At 46.2% G+C, this 23,855-nt stretch overlaps 2 protein-coding genes across 4 annotated transcripts in view; one reads left to right on the top strand and one right to left on the bottom strand.

The window, feature by feature from the left end:
- Window positions 1–13,757, bottom strand: part of Zn72D (Zinc-finger protein 72D) — a 43,573-nt gene extending 29,816 nt beyond the window's left edge. For all 3 annotated transcript variants that reach the window (XR_016283041.1, XM_089544907.1, XM_089544908.1), the window contains exons 1-5: window positions 13,636–13,757; window positions 9,822–10,017; window positions 6,793–7,527; window positions 5,312–5,545; window positions 3,651–3,797 (exon numbers count right to left, since the gene is read on the bottom strand). Coding sequence is in view for 2 of the 3 variants with exons in the window: in XM_089544907.1 (XP_089401033.1) it covers window positions 3,651–3,797; window positions 5,312–5,545; window positions 6,793–7,527; window positions 9,822–10,017; window positions 13,636–13,685 (1,362 nt within the window). In the remaining variant the exon portion in view is untranslated. The remainder of the gene's footprint in view (window positions 1–3,650; window positions 3,798–5,311; window positions 5,546–6,792; window positions 7,528–9,821; window positions 10,018–13,635) is intronic.
- A 320-nt stretch (window positions 13,758–14,077) lies between these two features.
- On the top strand, window positions 14,078–19,047 carry LOC149342556 (uncharacterized). Its single transcript, XM_089544906.1, has 6 exons — window positions 14,078–14,330; window positions 14,410–14,525; window positions 14,795–14,870; window positions 14,958–15,080; window positions 16,451–16,657; window positions 18,330–19,047. Exons 1-6 carry the CDS (start codon window positions 14,262–14,264, stop codon window positions 18,882–18,884), a joined length of 1,146 nt encoding a protein of 381 aa, XP_089401032.1. The 5' UTR covers window positions 14,078–14,261; the 3' UTR covers window positions 18,885–19,047.
- The last annotated feature ends 4,808 nt before the right edge of the window (window positions 19,048–23,855 follow it).

Here is a 23,855-nt window from a genome sequence, read left to right as displayed (position 1 = left end):
TGGACCAATAGTCAGTTCAGCAAAAACTTTGTTAAAATAAAGATTGGGGGTGGGGTGCGGCGAGGCGTCTGCTTGCAATCGTGTAAATACAGTATTGATCACAGTGCCAAGTTCGGGGTGCGCCTTTTATGCGCGGAAATAAAAAAATCTGACTTTTCGCGACCAAACTAGGGGTGCGCCTATTATGCGAGTGCGCCTATTATGCGAGTAAATACGGTAAGAGGGGTAGAAAAAAAATCGTAACTGCCAAAACAGAGTCTGCTCCTAAGTTGCTTTACATTGCAAGGCATAGCAGTGCCCACTGGCTTTTGCTACACAAAGAATACTGCATATACTCGTGTAAAGGCCGCACTTTTTTCCCCACGGTTTCGACGGGGTGCAGCTCTTACACAGGGTCCAGATCCTACGAAGGTTCAGTCTCCAAACCATTCCTTTACGGAGTGACATAAAAATGACAACAGCGAACTACGCGGGGAGAAAGAAGGGAAAGCCAACGACCAATCGGCGAGCGCCCGGCCTCGCGAGAGCCTGGCCCATGACCGCCTGGATTTTTCGGGAGCCGTACACTAAAATATAGCTTTGTTTTAAAAAGAAATCAAATATGACAAATAAATAGCACTACATATTATTTAATAAGAAGTCGCAATACGTGCAAGAGTGCAGTAAACAACTATTTTGACGTTTCTTTTAGTGCATGTTTCTCCTTTATGTCGATAGATGGTGTCGCATGTGCGCGCCCACGAGGCCCCGTCTCTGCTATCGGCAGCGGAAAAGTGAGCAGCGGTGCCCGTGAAGAGGACCTACTCTCCGCGGTTCCTTTCGGCCGTTGGCCATGCCCCGTGACGTAGACGAAAAATGCGGAGCTGCCTCCGGAAGTTTTTTGTCACGCCGGACATGACGACGGTCGGCCAATGAGAAGGGGCGAAAGGAACTGGTACAAGAACGGAACCGTAGTAGGATCTGGCCCCAGGACAGGAATTTGTCCGCCAAATTTTTCAGACTACAATGGAGCCCCGATTACGCGTCCCCCTTTTGTGCTGCGACACCCATTTTTACGACTCGTTAGCGCAGCCCCGGCGAATCCTGCAGACACACAACGCATTAAAAGTGCGGATTGTAAGACAAGCGCCAGACTCGGCGTGAATTAACCGCCCATTGTAAAACAGGTTGCTAGATTAGTGTACTGGCAAAACCTCTTGTGATTCAAAGTTAATTAAGATCAGGTGTTCGACTGTCCGCAATGATGCATCGGCCGACGGTTGGGAGCAACGCTCCATGTGTGCAACCCATGGCTGGCCTTCGCCTGGTGTTCTTTTTCACGCGCTGCGCTTCAGACTGCCTTGCGAAAATCAGTGGTAGATTCATTTTAACGTGAAATTATTGTGCGAAGGTACACTGGTGATAAAGTTAGAGCTTTTACGACGAACAGTGACTAAAATTAAAGCAATTTTACTGCGGCTCCGATGCAAAGCACACTGGGCCTAACCACACCTGCCGAGTGGCGCGGCGGCACAAATGAATGTGCGGCTAGCATAGGGGCACCCCATTCTAGCTTTTTACTGTTACTGGCTGCCAAGCTGGGGGTACGGCCCTTACAATGTACCGTATTTACTCGAATCTAGGCCGGCCACGATTCTAAGCCGAGACCCGAAAGTTGAAGGCCACAGAAAAAAAAAAAAAACTTGCCTCGATTGTAGGCCGGCCGAAAAAACAACTGCCTACAACACTGTTTATACCTCATTATCACAATTGTTTTTATGACGTGACACGACTGTTCTTACGTCGCCGCGCACGTGAAAGTGCGTGGCGCGAAACGACTGCACCATGTGTCTGCGCATAGGCGACTTGGTGTAGAGAGAGGAACTCGAGTGAGACACAGCGGGAAGCATCGCGCCTGCATGCTCTGCCGAAGCGCAATTGGTGGCCCCGAGAGAGACCGTTGAAAAAAAAAAGCTGCCAAAGCAGCTTTGAGAGAACGGGAGGAGGAGAGGCGGCGTTGGGCGAAGAGACGTATGCTACGCCAGCCCGGGATCAGCCCCCGCTCATTCGTCATCATCATCATCGCTGACTTCTTTATCGCTGGCCTCCTCGAACAGTGCACTATCTTCACTGCCATCAAGTGCATTAGAGATGCAGCACTTGCGGAATGAGCGCGCAACCAAGCTTTCTGGGATGTCATCCCAGGCTGCAGCTATCCAAGTGGCTACAACTCCCAGCGAGGCGCGCTTTATTCGGCCTGTTGGTGTAAGCTCGCGCCGCTCTTCACTCAGACAGTCCACGTAGTACTTGCGCAGCCGATCCTTGAAAGGCTTATTGAGGCACACATCAAGAGGCTGCAGCTGGCCTGTCATGCCGCCGGGTATGATGGCGACGTCGGTACCGGCTTCGGAAAGCGCAGCTTTTACGCCGTCAGTGAGATGTCCACGGTAAGAGTCCAGGACGAGGAGGGAACGTTTGGCCAAGAGGGCCCCTGGACGCCGCTGCCAAACCATTCTGATCCACTCCTCAACCATATCGCTCGCCATCCATCCATTTTCGTTGGCGCGGACGATCACATTTCTTGGAAACACTTCCCGAGCTGGAAGAGTCTTCCTCTTAAAAATTATATACGCCGGCAGCTTGTGGCCATCCGCCGTGCAGGCCAGCATTACAGTCATGCGCTGCTTCTCGTATCCGGCCGAGCGCACTTTCACTTCCTTGGCACCTTTTTCGTTCACGGTGCACGCCACTGGCATGTCAAACCATACCGGCGTCTGGTCAGCGTTTCCCATTTGTCCTACAGCGTAGCCGTGCTCCATCCTCTTCCTTATTACGAATCGCTGAAATGAGATCAGCTTCTCTTCGAAGTCGCCCGGCAGCTTCTGACAAATGGACGTGCGACGTCGGAGGCTGAAGCCAAAGCGCTTCATGAACTTCTGCAACCAGCCCCGGCTGGCTTTGAACAGTTCCCGGGGGACGCCTCGCTCTCTCGCCAGCTCTCTTGCTTTGGCTTGCAGCACTTCCGTGGTCACTGGAAGTGCCGCTGACCTCTGCGTCTTCACAAACTCGGCCAGAGCTACCTCCACTTCTGGATGGCGGCCTTTCTTGGGGCCCGTGAAAGCCGTTCTCGTTGCCGAGCAAGCAAAAATTTCGTTACGCTGCCCCCTCCAACGACGAACATTCTTCTCATCCACGCCGAAGTCCCGCCCGGCTTGAAGATTTGACAACTGCTCTGCAGCGAGGATAACTTTCCGCTTGAAGGCGGCACTATAATGGCACCGCCTGTTTGGTGCCATGGTGTTGGTCACGAAAACTTCACTGCTGCGAATGTCTTCACGCCACCGCACGAGAACAGAACAAGGCCAAAATGGCAGCCAGTGCTCATGTGTGCTTTGATCAGTATCGGCTACGGATAGCAACGGCTACGGATAGCAACGGCTACAGTGCTGTCTTTCGTTGGCGTTTTGTGGGGGCGCCACCTGCGTGCTACATTTATTCGTATTTTACGAATACGAAACCTCGGAACGAAATCCTCGAATCTAAGCCGACATAAGAGTTCTACATCTCGTTTTTTTGAAAAAACTATCGGCCTAGATTCGAATAAATACGGTATATAAGGTATGAAGACCAGCAAAGCAAAGGAAAAAAAACAAGAAAAAAAGAAGCCAAACCTTGTATTGGAGACGGTGGCGGCGGCCTTTCATGTGCATCTCCTTGGCGTTGGGGTCATTGAAGCGGCACTCGCACAGCTTGCACTGGAAGCTGATCACCTTGCCCTCATCGTTGCGCATCTCCTCAATGTAGTCCTGTCCCACAGGCTGCATTCGGACAGAAGGGGGAAAAAACATTACAAAACAGCCGACCACGACAGTCAACGCAGCATGTAACAACCATAGTACCCACAGCCCGCACGCTAGTCCAAATTGCAGCATCAGAAAGAGGGCCTTAGACAAAGAAACTTTATTTCAATGAAGCCATTACAAATTTGAGGGGCAGTGAACAGAACAGCCTTACAATGCAGACGCTGACCAATTTCAAATTCGACGGGACCCGAAAAATGGACAAGGAAGCTGTGTCCCATTAAAGGGGTACAGCTTTGGGAGCTGCTCTTTTACATCTAAAGAAGAGCTTGACTGCTAAAACTGATAAACATGACAAACATTTTAGGGAAAAGTGCGGATAACACGTCTTCTTTTCGCGATTTATTGCCGTATCGTTGCACCTGGCAGCCGCCTGTGGAAGCAGAGACTAGACGTCATCACACCCGCGCGCCCACCGTTCCAGCAGAAGCACGATTGCCATCGCTACTCGCAGTAGTCGTCTGCTCACGGCGTACACAGATATGTCAAGATGTTAATGATGCTGTCTACATACCATAACCGTATGCACGCTTACAAAGGCTAAACGCAGCTATTTTTTCCGGACTTTAAGCCATTTATAACATTCTCACTTTTAAAACAGAAGCCCGACGATGTTTAGACTAGTGGTGCCATCTGGTGGTTAGAAGGGGAACCATTGCTAACAAACCAACGCCCCTTTTAGCCTTAAGGGGGCAGAATCGTCTTTAAATAAAAATAAAGCAAATTTATTACTCCTATGTTTTCTTAAGGGCGATAGGAGACGAAGCGAAAGACCGGTGGCCCATTTATGGCCATTGAACGCGCTGAAGAAGGCAGTAACCACGATGAAACCAGTCCGAAGCGAGGCTTCATGCATCGAATGGCGACGCCATATTTCTTGCCGCGGGAGGGTGCCATGACGTCACGCTCTTCACCTCGCGCCGGCCGGGAGGGCTTGGCGCGCGCTCATAAAACATCAAAAATAAAACCATCCGCTGAAAAATATGCGCAGTGATGACTAGATTTCGATGTAATCACATTCCGAGAATCTATTTTCAGCGTTTTTGTTCAATTTTAAGATTTTGCTTCAGTATCCCTTTAACATAAGCGCATCAAAAAGACTTCATATTTCAAGAAAATTTTCAGTCCCCTTTGAGCTGGTCACTGCTTTGGCCAGCCAGACAGCCACTAGCAATGATGGTTGGTTTAGTTGGTTTATGGGGTTTAACGTCCCAAAGCGACTGAGGCTATGAGAGACGCCGTAGTGAAGGGCTCCGGAAATTTCGACCACCTGGGGTTCTTTAACGTGCACTGACATCGCACAGTACACGGGCCTCTAGAATTTCTCCTCCAAAGAAATTCCAGCCGCCGCGGCCGGGATCGAACCCGCGTCTTTTGGGTCAGCAGCCGAGCACCATAGCCGCTGAGCCACCGAGGCGGCCCACTAGCAATGAGAACTAAGAAAAGCATGGGGGAAAGACTGAAGTGCTTACCTCAGCGCCTTTTTCATCCTTGAGAGCATCGGCTGAAGTGTCCTCGGCCACAGGAGGACTTTCAGACTCAGTGGCTGCCTTTGCCGTGCCTTCGGTGGTACTCTGTGACGACGCAGTGGTAGTAGTGGTGGCCGTTGTGGCCGGCTTTGTGGTAGTAGTGGTACCAGTGGCCGCAATCACCACTGGCTCTGTTGAGGGAATGGGCTTGCCCAGCTTGGTGTGCAGCTTGACCACCTGCACGTTGCATTTGGCAGAGGGCAACACCATCAGTGCTGGTACACCTTCAGCTGGCGTTTCAAATCGCTGCTGGCCCCATTAAGTCTGAAAATGCTAGCAACAAGCAGGCCGGCAGCAGCATGAAACCGGAGCTGCTATCCGTACTGATATGCATTAGAACCAACCTGCATTTTTGATCTGTTCCTTAATTCAGAACACCACGAAAGGCGTAACATGCTATTTTGTCCCACAGGTAACAAATCAGTACAAAAACCCAACTCAGAATTTGCTCCTGTGGTTACCTGTTTGGGATACACCTAAAAAATAATTCTTGTCAAATTCAAAGATTTGCGCGATCGTATACAGTTAAACCTGGATATAACGAAGTTGAAAAAAGCTCCCGATTTTTCGTTACATGCAGGTTTCGCGTGAAGGCTCGTACGAATGATGCAGAAACGAAATCAAATAGCCCAAGATATCAGTGAAGGTGAAACGCAAAATGGCGAATGCAACGCGTCGTCTCATCGGTCTCATCCTCCTTTCCCCCCTCTCCTTCCTTTGCCCTGGTAATGAAAGAACCGGCCATCAGCGTTGCTTTTAAAGTGAATTCTTACACATAACTGTGTCTAAGCCATTGAAACAAATGAAAATCACAAAATAAAAATGCTTGTCCTCAAATCCATACATAAAAAATGCAACAAAAGAAATCAACCGCCGCTACAAACACCACCTGGTGCCACGCTACACAAGCAAAGCCTGAACAGGCTGCTACGTTAGGCACGGGGCGGCGCTAGCCATCGCTATCATCATCATCGCTAACTTCGCTTGGTCGCGGTGATCCGAGACGTTCGCGTAACTGTTGGCTCCGTACAATATTAATATTCACTAATATAGTGCATTTGGTTGAATTTTCCTTAAAAGTGCAAAAAGTAATGACTGATCAGCTTTGAGAGTTCGTTACATCAAGGTCGAAAATACATGGGCTTCAAGGGGGGCAGCATTGGGGAATTCAAAAATTTCGTTATATCCAGGAATTCGTTACATCCAGGTTTAACTGTAGTGCAAGGAATTGCCAAAAATACCAGTGCACCTAGTTAAGCATTACATTTCAAACAGTGCAAACAGAAGTCTCAAGATACTGCTGAATAAAACAAGAAAAAGCCAAGCCAATGAACGGCGACTGCACTGTCACATGCACTCTGGGATATCGACAGCACTATCACCAGTTAAGCGGGGTCACCCATAAACCACCAAACGCAGCCTACCTTTTGATGCTTGGCTCCCCGAATGTGAGCAGCGTAGGCATCCGAGCCCGTGCACGTGACGTCGCAGAGCTCGCAGCGCAGGGCAGTGCCCCCCCGGGGCAGCGGTGGTGTCCCTGCCGTCCCATTGCTCTTGAGAGCCGCCTCCTTTTTCTTGTGCTTCTGACCCTCCAAGTGCTCCTTGTACGTCTGGGGGCCCGCACACGAGATCTTGCACACTTCACAGTAGTGCAGCTGTGGAGCCTTGGGCGGCGGCTTGGGCTTGTTGATCTTGTTCTGGAAAGGACCGGGCCGCTTGTACGGGCCCGGACCAGAACCCACGCCCCCTCCGCCAGCTCCACCAGCACTTGCACCCCCGCTGTTCCACAACATCTTGGCTCCACCTCCGCCACCACCACCACTGTTCTGGTTGCCGTGGTAGCCGCCAGAGTTCTGCATGCCCCCGTAGGAGCTCGAGTAGCCAGAGTACAGGTAGGTGGCGGTGGACGTGCCGCCCCCCGCCCCCTGCTGCTGCTGTTGTTGCTGCTGCTGTTGCTGTGGTGGCTGGCCAGCGTTGGCCTTGGGCCCCGACGGGGGTGCCCGGTAGGCCGAGGCAAAGCTGCTCTTGGCTGTCGGTTGGGCCGCGTAGCTAGAGCTCACGCTCTCGGCTGCGCCGGTGGTGGCAGCCGCATTGCCGTACGCCGTGCTCACTTGGCCCTGGCCGTAGTAGCCCCCCTGGCTGCTCTTGTCGTACGTTGCCTGCAGGGAACAGACGGACGGGCACACGAGATTCAACCACACAATTTGTTTATACACATGCTAAATACAGTGTTATTAGATATTTTAACAAGAGAAAATACATGCATGCATTACATATACATGTAGGATTGCGTTTAAAGTCGTACGCAGCAGAATAAAAGGAAAAACAACAACAAAAGCACAAGTCTTGCCCAACATTCTACCTTTAAGTACGTACAGGCATATACAGGGTCTGTTCTGAAAGTAGTAGGACTAATTTTTTTAAAATAAAATTTATTCAAGAGAATAGTATGAACAATTAGAATTTTTCAAAGTAGCACCCTTCCGCATCTAGACGCTGCTGACAATGAGTTTTCCAGTTTTCGTACGCCTCCAGGAATGCCTGGACCGGAATGCTGTTTAGCTCCCTCGTCATGGCCTGTTGAACCGCCTCTACCGATCCGTGATGCTTCCCCTTGAGCGTCGATTTTATTCTCAGGAATAGAAAAAAGTCTGGCGGGGCCAAGTTTGGCGGGGCCAAAAAGTAGGGGGCCTGAGGCAGTGTTGCCACCTTATGCTGGGCAAAAAATTGGGGTCCTTATTTACGTGATGAAGATCCTGGCAGATCACTTCCCAGTTGGCCTTTTGCTCCTCTGACAATACTCCCGGCACCAACTTCGAGCACACTTTCCTCATGGCTAAGTTTTCTGTCACAATCTCAAAAACTTGGGTTTGAGGAATGCTCAAGTCATCAGCAGTCATTCTGATACTCATCTTACAATCACTGTTCAGTAAAGGTTTCACTCGCTACACATTTTCGTTGGTCTTGCTGGTCGAAAGCCGTCTAGAGCGGTCATCGTCTTCTACTCTTTCCTGACCTTCTCGGAACAGCTTGTGCCACTCAGAAACACCTGATCTACCCATGGCAGCAACACCGTAGGCCTCTTTAATAATGTTGTAAGTCTCTTTGCCCGTTTTACCAAGATGTACACAAAATTTGATCGCGTATCTTTGATCCAGTAAACGCTCTGATTCTGCGTGATGAGACGTTTCGACAGGGGTACACAATACAGGCGACCTGCTCTTTTCAACGGCCGAGAGCCGACTGCCGACTTTCCCCAGCATTCCCAATATCCCCCTTCAACGATCCTGCACGCGCAGACCGCCTCTCGTCCGCCCGTTCGCCCAGGAAAAAACCAGTCCTACTACTTTCAGAACAGACCCTGTACAATAATGCCAAATGCAAATATTTGATATATCACTACTGTGCTGGAAGAAAAAATGTTTGCACTACAGGTTACACATTTCATATACACGGAGACCATCGTTCATCATAAAAATTTTCTCCAATTGTTTTTTTTAGACAAAGTGTCCAGATCTATATGTTGTTTTTCAAGGCTACAAAGCAGGTATGGTACACAATATTGTAACCTGTTAAAAGCGTTAATGGTTCGGGAAAATGGCAATTCCCATACTTCTGTCTTATGCAATACAGTAGTTGTAATTATTTTTTAAGGTTGCACATTCTAAGGAATACTCATTTTTGTGTTTCAAACTGCTTTTGTACTTTACGAACAGATTCAATACGTATGAATGCCTAACAGAAGATTAGGTGACTGAAACAAATCCCTCCTGTGGACATTCACAAATGGAGCATTTGTAATTTGGTGTACAGCTTTTTTCTGTATTAAAAGTAATTTGTGAATGTTTGAGACAAGATTAAATAATTTATATGCGGGAGGAAGAAGGCATTATATAGCAGAAGTTTTTAATTTCAGTGGAGTCACCTACAGCAGTCTACAAATCATTCCACAGGCCTTCGCCAACTTCATAGCCAAGAGGTCAACACGAGCGTCCCTAAAAACGACTCCCAGCTTTCAAAAGGCATGTTTCAACCTACTCTTTAACAGAATCTACGCATGTGTAAAAATGTGAAAAGAATGCAACCCTAAACCATTTCTCGTATAGAACACTGGAATGCTCCAAAATAAAATTTTGCGGCCGATGGTAATTACTGAAGACGAAAGGCACATTTGATGAAAATAATTGCTAAAAACTGCCATGCCTGGTTATTTCGTTGAGACAGTTTGAAGATGCTGCTTGGCGATACGAGACTAGCTAAGCATTCCAGGCATTTTGTGTAACAGCAGGTTTGTGCCAGCTTCATGCAGCGCACTGATAATACCCACAGAACAACACAAGAAGGAAAATCCAGCCTGCCAGCTTTTTGGTGCCCTTTCACGAACTGCAGTGAACAAACAATAACAAGTAGATCCCCGACGAACCATTACTAGTTGCAATGAATAAGACCCTACCTGCTGCCGTGGGGCATAGTGGAAGGCAGCAGCGGCTGCAGAGGCAGCTGCTGCGGCTGCCGCATTGTGGGTGTCATAGGCACTGTATGTGGGGGCTGTCCGAGCACCAAACTGCTGAGGCGTTGCCGCCGCGGCAGCAGCGTGCTGCATGGTGTAGCCCGTCTGGCTGGCAGCCGCTGGGTAGGTGCCAGCCGCACTGCAAGGACAGGAAAGACATCACACACAGTGTTGCCAGCCTGCCTTGGCCACGAAAGAAGATGCAGGCAGGAAACATTCATTGCACAATCCCAGGTACCGTATTTTCCGGTGTATAAGATGCACCCCCCATATATGCAAGCTGTCATTGAAAAAGTTAGTATATAAGACGCACCCGTGTATAAGACGCATCCCAATTTACCCAGTTAGGCTAGTGAGGCTTAATTAAACATGCTTGTGCGACCATTGCAAAATGCACCTTACCTGTGAGAAGTTCTTAAGCACTGCTAAGTGATCGAAAAAGGCAACCCTCACGCCATACCCACCCACGTTTTAGCAAAAAAAGAAAAAAAGATCGAAGGAACTCTCCTTATGTCCATAAGAACATTTTATATTAACTTAAAACCTTCGAAGTCTTGATCTTAAGATGTGCTATCAAAAAGCACGCCCATTTATGGAGGCGACCCAGCTGAAACATTTTCTTCGCACTACGTACACGGAGCAAACAAAGTTGCAAAGGGTGACTGAAAGAAACGCCGGCTTGTCGTGACAATGGCGAGAAACACGATTGTCGCCATCTTTTGGCATTTCACATTACTTTTGCTTGGGGCCTGCGAAACGGTCACGGGTTTATGATTCCGGAAGTCGTCATCCCCACCGTTCAATAATAAAGTTGCTCTCGGTGGTCCCCGTATTGAAGTATTAACCGTGTTAAAACCGCGTCATTGGTAGTGATGTTTTTTCGGTGAAAAAAGCTTGAACATGGACCTGAGTAATTTCTGAACTCGCAAAAAAAGAAACAGAAAAAGTCGCATATAAGACGCACCCTTGTATAGGACGCACCAGCAAGATTTTTGAAAAAAAAGCCGTGTCTTATATACCGGAAAATACGGCACTATCTTGTGCATCGTGAACAGATGCCACAGCCACATGGCTTTATTGATCTAATGCGACACGTCTATAATCTACACACCAGTTGGATTCAGCTGCTTTCGTCAAACAATTAGAACACATGATATTGTCAATAAATTTCAAATGAAAGCAGGCCATAAGCCCCTGAAACTAACCAGGTCAGTGTTTACAAAGTGGGCAATGGTCACCTGTGCAACTAAAAGAGAATGCCCTTTGAGACAGGCAAAGCAGCGTTAAAAAATAAGTCATGGAAATACAAGAATGCCACCACAATGTATATGTGTGCACAAGGAACACTATGCCCCCTTTTCATGCCACACCGAAACAACTTCCCCACTTCCTCGTTCTCATGTGTACACGTGTGCTCACCAACTACAATACATTCTTTTCATGGTACTGCTCTAACAAAAAATGTCTATGGCTGGAAGCAAAACTTTTTTTCACTTTATATGGTAGCAGACAAAGGCAGGGGTACATTTTTCTGAAGCAGAGAATTTACTCCTACTAAAATAAGTGTAGCCCCAGGCACTAACTAATCCAACAGCAAGGTTGGCACAAAATGTAATGTTGTAAGGACCTTTGGAAAAATTAATTTTGCTAAACCCCACATTTACCCCTTTTCACAGCAATTTCGGTTTCGCTAATAGTGGCCACTCAGAGGAAAGAAAAAAATGAATACGAATCTGTTCAAATTCTCACCACTTGAGACATTACTGCAAGGCGGTGAATTTTAAAGGAGCACAGAGACCAACTTTCAGTTGTGTTCACTTTTTAGAATGATGCTGCACATCATGAAACAGAAACCATGGGAACAGAAAACATGGATACCATATGGATTGCATCAAGAGGCAGTAAATAATTTATAACTGAAATTTTTTTTCTCGTGCTGTTCCAGTTTTGGTTTTAACATGCAACAAAGGCTGTGACGCACAAGACTTCTCAGATCATACAAAATTTCCGCAGCTTTCTTCATTTTATGTTTAATATGCGTAAACTTTTGCAAGCAGGCTCAAAAGTTAGAATGACAAAAAACGTCCAAGCAGAGATTATATCGCAGTTTCTGCAAGCTTCACATGATCTGAATGCATGCTGTACTTCACAGCCGCCGTTCGGCTTTTGAAACTGAAACGACACAAGAAAAAAATTATTCAGCTGCCGTATGTGTATTCCTTGTTGTGACCCATAAATACTAATTTCCAGCGCACCACTCCAAAGAAAAAAAAAACATCCAAAAATTTGGTGTCTACTCCTTAGCACAAGTGCAGCATCTATAGCCAAAGAATGCCACCACACATGGGCTGTTTCTGTTTAAGGTGGAGTCAACGACCCATTCCCCAGTTTTTTTTTTCCCCGAGGAATGCTTAAACCCATTGGAAACCGGCGGCTACTTGGTGGTACTGGTGATCAAACCCTGGCATTCCCGCATACAATATTCCTGCAAGGTGCAAAGATCACGAACATTATGTTTTAAGAGAGTGTTTGTTCTCTCAGAAGATACTACCCCTACCACTACGCTAGACAAAAAAAAAAAGCACCTTAACTACCGCAGCCTGCCAGAGCAAATACTTTTCCTGTAGTGCGCGGCCTTTGGTACATCTGCCCGCAAGGCGTGGTGTCTTTGGGAGATTTCTTCACTCAAGAATCACACCGAATGAAATGTAAGAGGACTATTTGCACGCTTATATAAGCACCTTCCAAAGCATATTCGTTCCTCATTGCCACATAGAACCCGCAGAGGGGAACACGCGCGCAGCATCGGGTTTTACTCTGTGATCACTGTTCATATATGGGCGCGACAAATTTTACAAAATCACTTTGAAGCTTCACTCCCTCCACCCCCGTGAGGTGGTCTGTGCCCTCACTTCATAAAAATCGCGTTTTAGAAACCGCGTTTAGCAACTGAAAGGGTCGAACCTCAGGGATGTGATTACATAGGCAACAAAAACAGCCTGCGTCCTTACCGCTGCTTCCAAAGTTCTTTCGCTCTAGCGTGCATTCGTCTCGCTGGTCGGCGCGGTTTTACAAGCAGTAATGGGACCGCTAAGATGCTACGGCACGAACGGCAGCAGCTTCGCAGTTACGTCCTCAACAGCACTTGATACAACCGCTAATAAATGCGCCCAAAAAGTACCACTGGGCGGCCCGTTCCGTCTCAATGCCATTCTTCGCGTTTGACGAAATGACCACAAAATCGCTGCGCAGAATACGGCGTCGTGACGAAGTCGTAAAGCTGAAACGGGGGCGCGCGGGCAGAGGCAGCAGTTGCCAATCTCCGAGAAATTGCGAAGCACGGCCCGTCATAGCTTACCCTAGCCATAAACTTGACACCACGGAATGAATAAACTCACCGCTCAGCGGACTTTAAACCAATGGCTAGGCTTAGCCGTGCAACGCGTACTGTTCGAATAACTGCGAACATGTCAAGTTCGAGATAAAGCACCTACCAGTATTACCTTTCTGTCAAATTCCCGGCTTACGCTCAACAGTCAGCAAAAACGTTACGCAATTATTTTCACGCAAAAAAGGAACTTCTGAACACAATGTGCACAACCGACGCCATCTTTGAAAGCGCGTTCGACCACTGCCGGCAACCAAGCTTTTCACGCGGATTTCAGAACGGGCAAAGGCCAGCAACTGTCGCGAAAGTCTCCACGCGCAACAGTGCACACGGTACAATAAAATTTAGTAAGAATTGAAATCTTCTTACCCATACTGTGCGTTTCCTGCAGCAAACCCGAAATAGTTGTTCGCTGCCATTGCGGACAACCGATCAGGAGAATGAACGACAGGAAAAGATCACCACATCGACTTAGCAGTCCCGCATGTTCTTTTCTACTGTGATGTGGCGCTACTGAACAATATTATAGCATTTGTATTCAGAAAAAGTGCACAATTCTTCAAAAAGTTATTAAATAATTATTTCTTAACATTTTGTTCATATGAATTTTATCTTGCTAATAAAACTTATATAAAGCAGACTGATTTCAAAGAACATAAAAAAGAAAATATTGCTATACTAATGCCATTAGTAAGCAAAATGTAAATAAAAAAAGGAAAAACTTGTAGGTAAAAATTATGTATTAAAAAAAGCAAGGAAAAAGACAGTTACGTTGAAAGTGAAACTGCAAAACAAGTATAGTGTTCCAAAGCGCGCGAAACCAAGGCATCACGGCGGATGGCGGTGACCAAGGCAAGGTGTGCTGCGCTGTTGTCATTAGTGGCGTTATTCCTTTCAGCTAACATAAGCTGCACTATCACCGCGGTCGCCTCCGCTCGGTAAAAAGTAACGTTAGTAGAAGCTGTCGAAATTGCATTTTGGGAACTACAGAAGCTATGGAAGACATGATGGAAGAAGACTATGCCTTGGACGATGCCGAGGACGACAACACCGGAGCTGCCGAGGTTAGTTTATTGGTTTCACATTGTGTAGTGGTTCTTCTTAACTGCTATTCTCTTCCTTTTATTTCTTCCTCTCTTTTAGGAAGCCGTCGAAATGGGCGATAAGGCAGCAGAAGATCAAGAAGGAGCAGCAGATGAAGCTAAACCTGCGCGGAAGCGCGTCGTTAAGAACCCTCGGCCTAAACTCAACAAAGACAGGTGAGATTCAGGGCACTTACTGCGATTAAAGAACCTTTGCATTTTTACAAATGGGAGGATTCGGAAGTATCTAACTTGGTGAACAACGTGAATAACTGGGCAGATTGGCCGACAGTAATGAACGCCACGAGTTGCCATCTACTTGCTTTAAGGGCTTGTCTTATTGAGCTTTCTCGTCATAGACTACACTTCCTGTTCCTGTGTCTTCGTGGTGGTGCTAGTGATATCGGCGCATGGCTGCATGCACTTATTCCAGTGTTCTTCCGTAGGCTTGCTAGCGCCAAAGGGATTCCTGAACTCCTGCGTATGTCCAAGAATATACACTGGCGAGGAAAGGGTCATGAGGTAAAGCGAAGATGCAAAACTGTGTTACTTCAATTTAGACACCTTTGAAAGCCATATTTCTTATTAACTCTTTTTCTGATTTCACAGCTCCACGATTTAGATACGACGTTGTCAGTGCTCGAGCATTGGAGCCATCGCCTCTTTCCTCAGCTGGACTCTGACAACTTTTTCAGTACTTTGGAAAGACTGGGTACCAAGCGGGAAGTGCAGGTTAGACTTTTGTGTGTCTTTTGCTTGGCTGTAAACAGAAGGCCTAGCAAGGGATGTTTGCAGTGCCTTTTTACATAAAATCAGATTCCTCATCCTTTTTACTCACCTGCCTGCGGGGGTAGCCTTTTGTTGATGTAAGTTATGTTTCTGTTGCAAGACAAATGTGTGAGCAGTTTGGTAGTTGTACACTGAAAGTTTATCGTTTTGGATGTTAGAACAGTCTTACAGTTTTGGATTGCTCATTTCAACTCTCTGTGGTGCAGCGGCGTGATGGTTATTATGACTGAATTCGGCTTGGAAGTTAGTGACTCCAGCTCTTTTGTCAACAACAAGAAGTTCGTGCAGCATTTTTTTTTTTTGTCGTAAGAATATTTTGCTGGTGTCATTACAGTGTGGACCCATTGTGAAAAATTTTTGGGTCAAGTATGTTGGGTGAATGTGGAAGGACTGTCCCTCTCATTTCTACCTTTTAATATTCTCCTTGAGAAGGTCTTCTTTGTTCCCCACCTACTGTTGCTTTGCCCTCTATTCCCCTTAACTCTATGTCAAAGCCCCCATTATGACTGGTCGTGCTTAACTGTGTTGCATCACATTCAGAGGGCACTGGCATTTATACATATGTAACCTTCAGCTGCAGAGTGCAAAAAGACCTTGAAACTGTGTAGGTAGGTACTTAAAGGTATATATTGAACCCAAATATGCCATTTTTGAAAAAAAAATTTCTTCCTTCATTACTAGGTAATACAAAACAGTCTTTTAGGCCGTATACACCACTGATAATTAAAATTTTTATAAAATTCTGCAGAAAACAATTTTCCTTTACCATGAGTTTGGTGCATAATGACCTGAGTTGCCTATTTGCCATAAAACCCAATACAATACAATACGGAGGCGAAATTCAGAGGCCTGTGTACTGTGCGATGTCAGTGCATGCTAAACAACCCCATGTGGTCAAAATTTCTGGAGCCCTTCTCTATGGCGTCCCTCATAGCCTGAGTCACTTTGGGACGTTAAACACCTATAAATCAAACCAATACAATACAATGCCATTTTTGAAAAATAAAAATTTTTGAATTTTTTTTACCATTTCAAGGCCTGTGTCTCTCTTTAGCCTCGAGTACCACACTGCAGCCGGCCACAGTTAGTGTAATAAAAATTATGGCTGTGCATTTTTTCGGTACTGCTTTTATACTTGTGCAGGTGCTAACTTTTGGTGTCGCTGCATGGGCATCAAGACGTAGAAGTACTCGTTTGCTTTTTCTTTTTGAAACTTGCAACTGTTACAGTTGTCACAGCAGTGAGGTAGTGCTGGTACCAGGCTGCTCAATTCTGTCACTGCCAGCCTGACAGTGTGCTTTTCTCCGTTGCAGACTTACATGCGCAAGTTACGGATGGGCTTGGAGGGTGATGCTGCAGATGGTGACGAGCCATTTGTGGAGAAATTGGACGATGTGGTTGTAGAAGAGGAAGAGGAGCCAACATTTGAGGACCCATTTTCATCACTGCTTGGACAGAGCGTACAAGCGGACAACCAGCCATTGTCTTCAACTGAGGTGCCCCCATCTCAGCAGAACAATGTGAGCCACCTCTTCTCTGTGCATGCAGTTATATTACTCCCTTGTGATGCATTTGCAGCAGGCCATTGCATCTATATTTCAGGCTGCATGGAAAAGATGCAGGTTTTTATGGTTGGCTATTTCTTGTTAAGATTCAATCGACCATCTCTGCTAAACCTAGCAGCATGCATTGTTTATTAACTCTGCCATTGTGTTGCAGTGCTATCCAGCAAGATTTTGTCCCTTTCGAGTGCAGCTGCTGTTTTGCAGTTCTTGCTGCGTCTTCCAGGCACCTTTGCGGTGTTCACAGGAATGCTGTTAATTGAGAAAAGCATGTTGTCAATATGTGGAAAGACTGTTAATTAGCTGCATTGCTGTTGTTGGTACCTCCGGTTAGGGCACATGTGTATAGCCAGCTATAACACTTTTACTTCTACAAGATGTGAACATGGCAGTCAACATCTAAAGTGCATAGGATTGTCATTTAACTATCTCTTGTAACAACTATGGTTCCTAGTGACTAGTCTAAAAATGCCTTGTTCGGTCAATTCTTTATTGCGAAAAAATGGCAATTTGTGATGACAAATCTTTAACCCTTTCAGACGCTTTGTGCACAACTGTGCAAACAGCGAACTCTTAGCTTTTTTTTAGAGTGTGCTGCATCTTGGAGTGATTTCATTGCTTCAGTCAAATTTAGCATTAGCAAATAATTTTTTTTTTGTGCCATATAGTGAACACAGTAAATAATACATCACTAAGTAGTTCGCCGGGTAGCACATTGGTGACCTTTTTTATGCAGACAGATCGTGCTGCCAGGAATAACTTCGATGGTTCTTGCTCAGTGTCGAGCGTAATGAACACCTTCAAAACATAGTCATTCCACGATCCGCCGGGTGCTTACTTGACAAATCTGGGCATTTCAATATCATTATCCTAACCATTCTGACACTTTGTGCGGAATTTTGTATAACCTTGTAACAAATTACCTTCTGGGCTTTCACTCCAGAAAACTAACGAATTGCCTTTGTTGGGCAATATACTGTTTAGGTGGAAAAAATAATTGTATAATTGTTTTCAAACAAAACAAAAAGGGCACCTCAAAGGTTAATGCAGCGTGTAATGCCCTATGGCTAGTCTTTCAGTATGTTTACATCATTGGTTTATTAACTGTTATGTTAAAAAGCGCAATTCTGATCTGCGCTTATTCTCATAGCCATGAGGCAGCCTTTGTAATTTCAATTACCAAATAAAAATGTTAACATGTTCTGATCACAGCATGACTGCACTAATAGCACTGACTACCTGACTATTAGGGGCCTAATGTTCAAGCCGATACCAGTCCACTAAGAAATGGAGCGGACAGTTTTGTTTTCATGAAACCTAAATGCATGTAGTCGTATGAAGCTTGGTTCTACAACTTGTTGCCTGTGAGTGCATGTTAGTATGTAATCTTGCTGAACAGGATGGAAAGTTGAGCAGTGCACGCTGCATTTCTGTCATCTCTCCCTCTTTGTGTATGTTTTTGCGATGTTTTTAATTGACATACTAGTTTAAACCTGCACAAGGCACTTTTTCAGCTCATAATTTGGATGCTATTGCCTAATTACTAGATTCATGACCTGGACGACTTGTTGCATTCAGTGATGCTGCTGTTGCTGTCGTAGCTTCATGCGCTGCTGCCCTCATGTTTCAGGAAGCGAGCCAAGAGCTACTTGAGCGCATGGAGAGGAGTAGGCTGCAAGCTCTGGAGCGACGTCGCCTGCGGCTGGCGCAGCAGGAACATTTGCTGAGAGACATGGATTCAGAGGCTGGGGAACCTACATTGGTATTAGATGACAGTAAAAACATAGGCCAGCAGACTGAGACACAGGAGGAGGCATCAGAAAAGCAGAGTGCAACAGCAGTAGCGCCAAAGAGCCCGGATGAAAACCCAAAGACAGTGGACCTTACAATGGTTTCAGATGACATTGAACATGCAGAGGAGCAGACTGACACTCTCAAGGACCTTGACAGGCATCACAAAAGTGAGCTTGAAGAGCATACAGAATCTGCTTCAGTGCTCAGGAGCCATGATATGGAAGATCTTAAGACACTGGATCTTGCGTTGGCCTCAAATGATGCTGCAAGTGGAGAACAGCTGACTGACGCACAACTGGATTCTGTTCAAGGCCCCATTCCAGATCAAAGTGCAGTAGACAAGAATGTTCGACCGCTTGCCATTGACGACAGTGCTAGCAGTGTGGAGTGAACAGCAATGACAACTTTACTGACTTGTCCGTACCTCCTTTGTGTATTTGGGACCTGTTGATTTTCAGGAAACGGGCTATGAGCAACTCAAACCAGCAGTGGGGCAAGAATTGCTTCAAACAGGTTGCTGTGTTCTTTGTTCAGATAAACTGCTTCGAACTGGTTGTGTATTAAGGAACATGTATACAGTAGAGCCCGGATATATCGAACTCTGATATATTTTTAATTATTGGCTTTATGACACACAGAGATTATCCCCTTGAAAATCCTATGTAGAAGTACAGGTCGTTCAATATATCGAATCACGCTTTTCTTACACGGGGACAGCTGGGCTGCGTGGCTTTGGGCTCCTGCTGGCAGCGCTAGCTTTGTGAAACGTGGGACGAGGTGAACGTGTGTGCCTTCTGTCTCTTGTACTTATTTTCCAGGCCACATTGCTGTCGTGCTTTGAAGCCAGCTTAACTAACAAAGCATAGCAACACCCCTTGTGTGGCATGCTTCACTTGCTTAGCCATCGAAGGCGTTGCGAAAACCAACTGCACCTTTAATTGTAATGAGCAATTATTTTATTTATGGTCTATTGGAATAGGATCAGGCACCTTGTAATAGGCAGGGGCTGGCTCCAAAACACCGTTCACTGCAGCTGATATGCAAAGCAGGTTCGGCCTAGCAGCGTCTAGCGAGTCGTGCGCTGCCACTTTGTAGGTTAAAGATAAGCTTATCAACTGCCACTTTTTATATATCGAATTATCGATGTATCAAATTTTTTGTGATCCTTTTTGAGTTCAGTACAACTGAGCTCGACTGTATGCATGGTGCTCTGCTAGATTGCAAAAACCATTTGCAAGGAATTCTAATCTTGTCGGTCTGTTATACTGCTACTGTCTCTGGCCAGTTGTAATTATGTATCAGGGAATTTCGTGACAGAGAAGCCAGAAGTTTTTTGTGAGACGACAATCTATATGCTATCACATTGAAATATTGATGTTACTTCTGGTGGCACACCTTTGCATTGGGTGAGGGAGTTGTTGAAACGCCTTCTCCCTGGACTGTTGAAAACCAGCTCCACTGTCGCTTCCACTGTGCTAGTGTGAAGTGCGCACGACAGTCCAACAATATGGCAGCTCTCGGGGAGCCCTTATTGCAAAGGTCTAATGGTGGACAATATGCTACCCTGCTTACTGTTTCGCGAAATATTGTTTATTTTGTTCATGGCATGGCTGAAACAGAAGTTCACCTGAAACAGAGAACTCACGGCTAGGTGCAGCACACATTCAAAAAAAGCTGTGAGTTCACTGCACAGCATATCTAACCAAAAAGAGCGAAGCATTGCCAGGAAAACCGGCTGGAGGTGTGAGTGCTGTCAGTCTGATAATGGGGTGGGTTCACATAGATGCTGCATACACCGTGGCTGTGTCATCCGGTTCTATGCTGCATGCATAGACATTTTTTTTTTTGCTTGCATCCCAGAGGCTAGGCTGCTCTGCCATTCCCTTAAAAATAGTGATTGCGGAGTCCTTTTCGGTATCAGATGTCAGTAGTTTTTGTCGAGTGGTGGGAAATTTTTTAAACATTTTCTCGCCAATGAATTCTTTGGCGCAGAAACGTGGAGGTTAACAAAGAGGGTTCAGCTTAAGTTAAGGACAACGCAGCGAGCTATGGAAAGAAAAATGATAGGTGTAACGTTACGAGATAGGAAGTGGGCGGAGTGGGTGAGAGAACAAACGCGCGTTAATGATATCCTAGTTGAAGTCAAGAGGAAGAAGTGGGCTTGGGCAGGGCATGTAATGCGAAGGCAAGATAACCGCTGGTCCTTAAGGGTAACGGAGTGGATTCCAGGAGAAGGTAAACGTAGCAGGGGGCGGCAGAAAATTAGGTGGGCGGATGAGATTAAGAAATTTGCGGGAATATGGTTGCCGCGCCTGGCGAAGGACAGGGTTAATTGGAGAGACATGGGAGAGGCCTTTGCCCTGCAGTGGGTGTAGTCAGGCTGATGATGATGATGAATTCTTTTGATGGACAAACATCATCATACCCAGAAAAAGACTCACAATCGAATTTTACTAAGAACAAAAATTGGATAGAATTGGCTTGCAGGGTCCTTTCAATCCGTAATTCGATGCAGCGCTTTCACTTCTGTATTATACGAGAGAGAGGGATAAATAAACAACTTTTATTCAGAATTTTCATCGTGGTTGGGTCCTAGAGGGCATCGCAGGACTTTCCCTGGCCTTGTCCATTATCCTCGTATGGACGGTGTGCGCCAAACGAGATTTGTGCCATTGTGATAAAAATGCCTGAAATTTCACCAAAGTGTTCCAGAATGAGTATTTTCACCTGCAACGAAATGCAACAGCTCTCTGAATTGCACGAAAAGGCCGTCAGAATTTCGTTTAGGATGTTTGTTACGTCTGCAGAACACGGTCACGCATCTGCCTTGCACTGTAAACACGAATGGGTCTATACAGGGTCTATACCTAAGACCTAAGTAGAGTGCTTTTTCAGCATAGCATTGTCAGCTGTGTAGTACATCATAATACAGTTACGACTTGCTAACTAGCAGTCTGATTAACTAGTACTGATTAGTTAACTTTTTAACTATTACTCTTGGGCTTCTTAATTTTTGAGAGGGGTGTAGCCCACGGCAAGTAATCCATATGATTTTTAGAACTTCAAAAACGAGGTTACCCTCGGCACTGTGGCCAAAACAAATATTGGCTATTTAGATGAGTTACGTGCACTGGAGATGTTGCTTTGCCTGAAAGCTTCTCGAAAGCGCATGTATTTTGACGTGATGTAGCCAAAATTTGTTGGGCCACAGCGCCGAGGGTAACCACGTTTTCGAAGTTCTAAAATTTGATACGGATGTTACTTTGTGTGGGGTACACGCATGTCAGTAAATAAGGAGCCTAACAGTATAAGTTAAAAAGTTTACTATTCAGTATTAGTTAACCATCTTGCTAGTTAGCACGTCTTAGCTGTATTCTGATGTACTACGCCGCTGACAGTGCCTGCCAGAAAAGTGCTTTTCTAACTGAAAAAGTCTATTTATAAAAATTGTGTAGTCTTAGATGAAACACCGTGTAGAGGAGTAAAAGAGAGTAAGCTGTCTTCTAACACGCAACCTTTTATGAAAAGAGAGTGCTGGAGGACAGCTTACTCCTTCTGTATTCCTTTCTGTTTAGAGTGGGGTTACCTCAATGATTGCTAAACCTCTTCCCCATTCATCGGCACAGCTCGCACTAAAGCTCACCGCCATCCGCGTGTAGCATTGAAGAGTTCAGTGAAGAGCAGGCTACTCGAAGTGCTGTGAAGTGTATATGTATAGCCTCAAGTTCGGCATATCTACAAGTCGCTTTTCATCAAGGTTGTGTACTGTGTCTTTTTCTTTCTTGTAATCGTGCCTCTGCGCGAATGTTTGGTAAATTTTGGTACTACTGAAAGTATTCGAGTTACTTCGAGATGAGCAGCGGTGCTGGATTGGCGCAGTTATGCCGTAGCTATAAAGTCAATGAATTTTCTGGTCATCAATGCGCGGATGATCAAATTATCTCATGAAATTAGCGTTGTAAATTTTCGGACGGATCAGAATTACCGAGTGGGCCGGATTTTGAATGGACTGTGATTTCGAGTTCGAGCAAACCTATATTGAATTTTTGTGCTTTTTCTGTACGTGGCTGCCTGTGGGGATCATATAAAACAGTGAGCAAGTAGCATGTCAATCTAACGGCTAGCATGTAATGCTAGCCAATCGAAAGTGGGCCATGTGGCGACCCCATGTGTTGAAAATTAGAACAGGATTTCCTTCACAGGACTACGAAAAAAAAAGCATGCCACCCAGTAAACAGTAGCCGAGCACACTGAAAGAGAATGGCGGGAGTGAACAGAGCACAAGTTTATTTCAACCTCATCGCATGAAAAATTGTGCGTCATTGCCTGGCACTTTTCTTTTCTTTTACTTTCTGAGCGGAATGCCCTGTGATGGCTTTTTATCTGCTAGAGCAGCTGCCAGAAGAAGGGAGTCGGTGACGAGGAGGGAGCATGCTGACAACGTTTGAAGCTGCGGCACTTGTAGGCTTGTGAGCCGTTTTCACTGCAACTGTTTTAATCCTGTGCAATTTTCATCTGTTATTATTCAGAAATTCTGCTCTTTAAGCCATAGGCGACGAGAAAGAGTGTACGATAGTACGAAAAGCCCCTCACTGCTGTCCGCGCTGCCTCTTGCGTCATGGTTTCGTTTTCACGCTTTGCGTGCGCTTCCGTTGCTGTCGCGATGGCACTAAATCACCAGCCGCAACAAAATCCACGCCTCCCGTAAGCATTTCACGTGTCTACATTGCCGAAGTGCTGTGGAAGCAGCCGAACGCGGGGGCGGGGAGGTTCCACTATGGCTGGCATTTCGTTGCCGTGCTGCGTGCGTACGCTAAACGTGTCTTGAGGAGCCTGCAGCGTATGCAGTGCTCGTGCTGCAGTTGATAACTGCGTAATAAATCCAAGTGATGGGCCAAGTCGGGTCAAAATTCAAAATTTTGACCCGATTCGTGACGTGTCATGCAGGGACGCTCCCACAGTGTCGATGTAAAGCAGAGTTTGTATTTTATGAAATTCTGTGAAAGCTCCAGTGGGACGTGTCCGTGAAAAATTGGCAGTGGCTTACCAGAATATACGTAGCGAAAACAGTTTCGTCTACTGACATTTCGGCAGCGACACGCCGTCGTTGTCGTTCAGCAGCTTGGCGGCGTCTGTTCGCTAAACGTTCCTCTCGTTCTTCGGGGACCCGCCGCGGTGGCTCAGTGGTTACGGCGCTCGGCTGCTGACCCGAAAGACGCGGGTTCGGTACCGGCCGCGGCGGCCGAATTTCGATGAAGGTGAAATTCTAGAGGCCCGTGTGCTGTGCGATGTCAGTGCACGTTAAAGTACCCCAGGTGGTCGAAATTCCCGGAGCCCTTCACTACGGCGTCCCTCATAGCCT

The sequence above is a fragment of the Amblyomma mixtum genome, chromosome 5, assembly GCF_055824585.1.
Source record: "Amblyomma mixtum isolate Tamu chromosome 5, ASM5582458v1, whole genome shotgun sequence".
Lineage (NCBI taxonomy): Eukaryota > Metazoa > Arthropoda > Arachnida > Ixodida > Ixodidae > Amblyomma > Amblyomma mixtum.
This window is presented reverse-complemented; position numbering and strand designations above follow the sequence as displayed.

Coding starts and splice junctions, on each gene's coding strand:
- LOC149342556 (XM_089544906.1), top strand. CDS start 14,262: ATGGAAGACATGATGGAAGAAGACTATGCCTTGGACGATGCCGAGGAC. Junction 14,331..14,409: donor ACAACACCGGAGCTGCCGAG/GTTAGTTTATTG, acceptor CCTCTCTTTTAG/GAAGCCGTCGAAATGGGCGA. Junction 16,658..18,329: donor CCCCATCTCAGCAGAACAAT/GTGAGCCACCTC, acceptor CTCATGTTTCAG/GAAGCGAGCCAAGAGCTACT.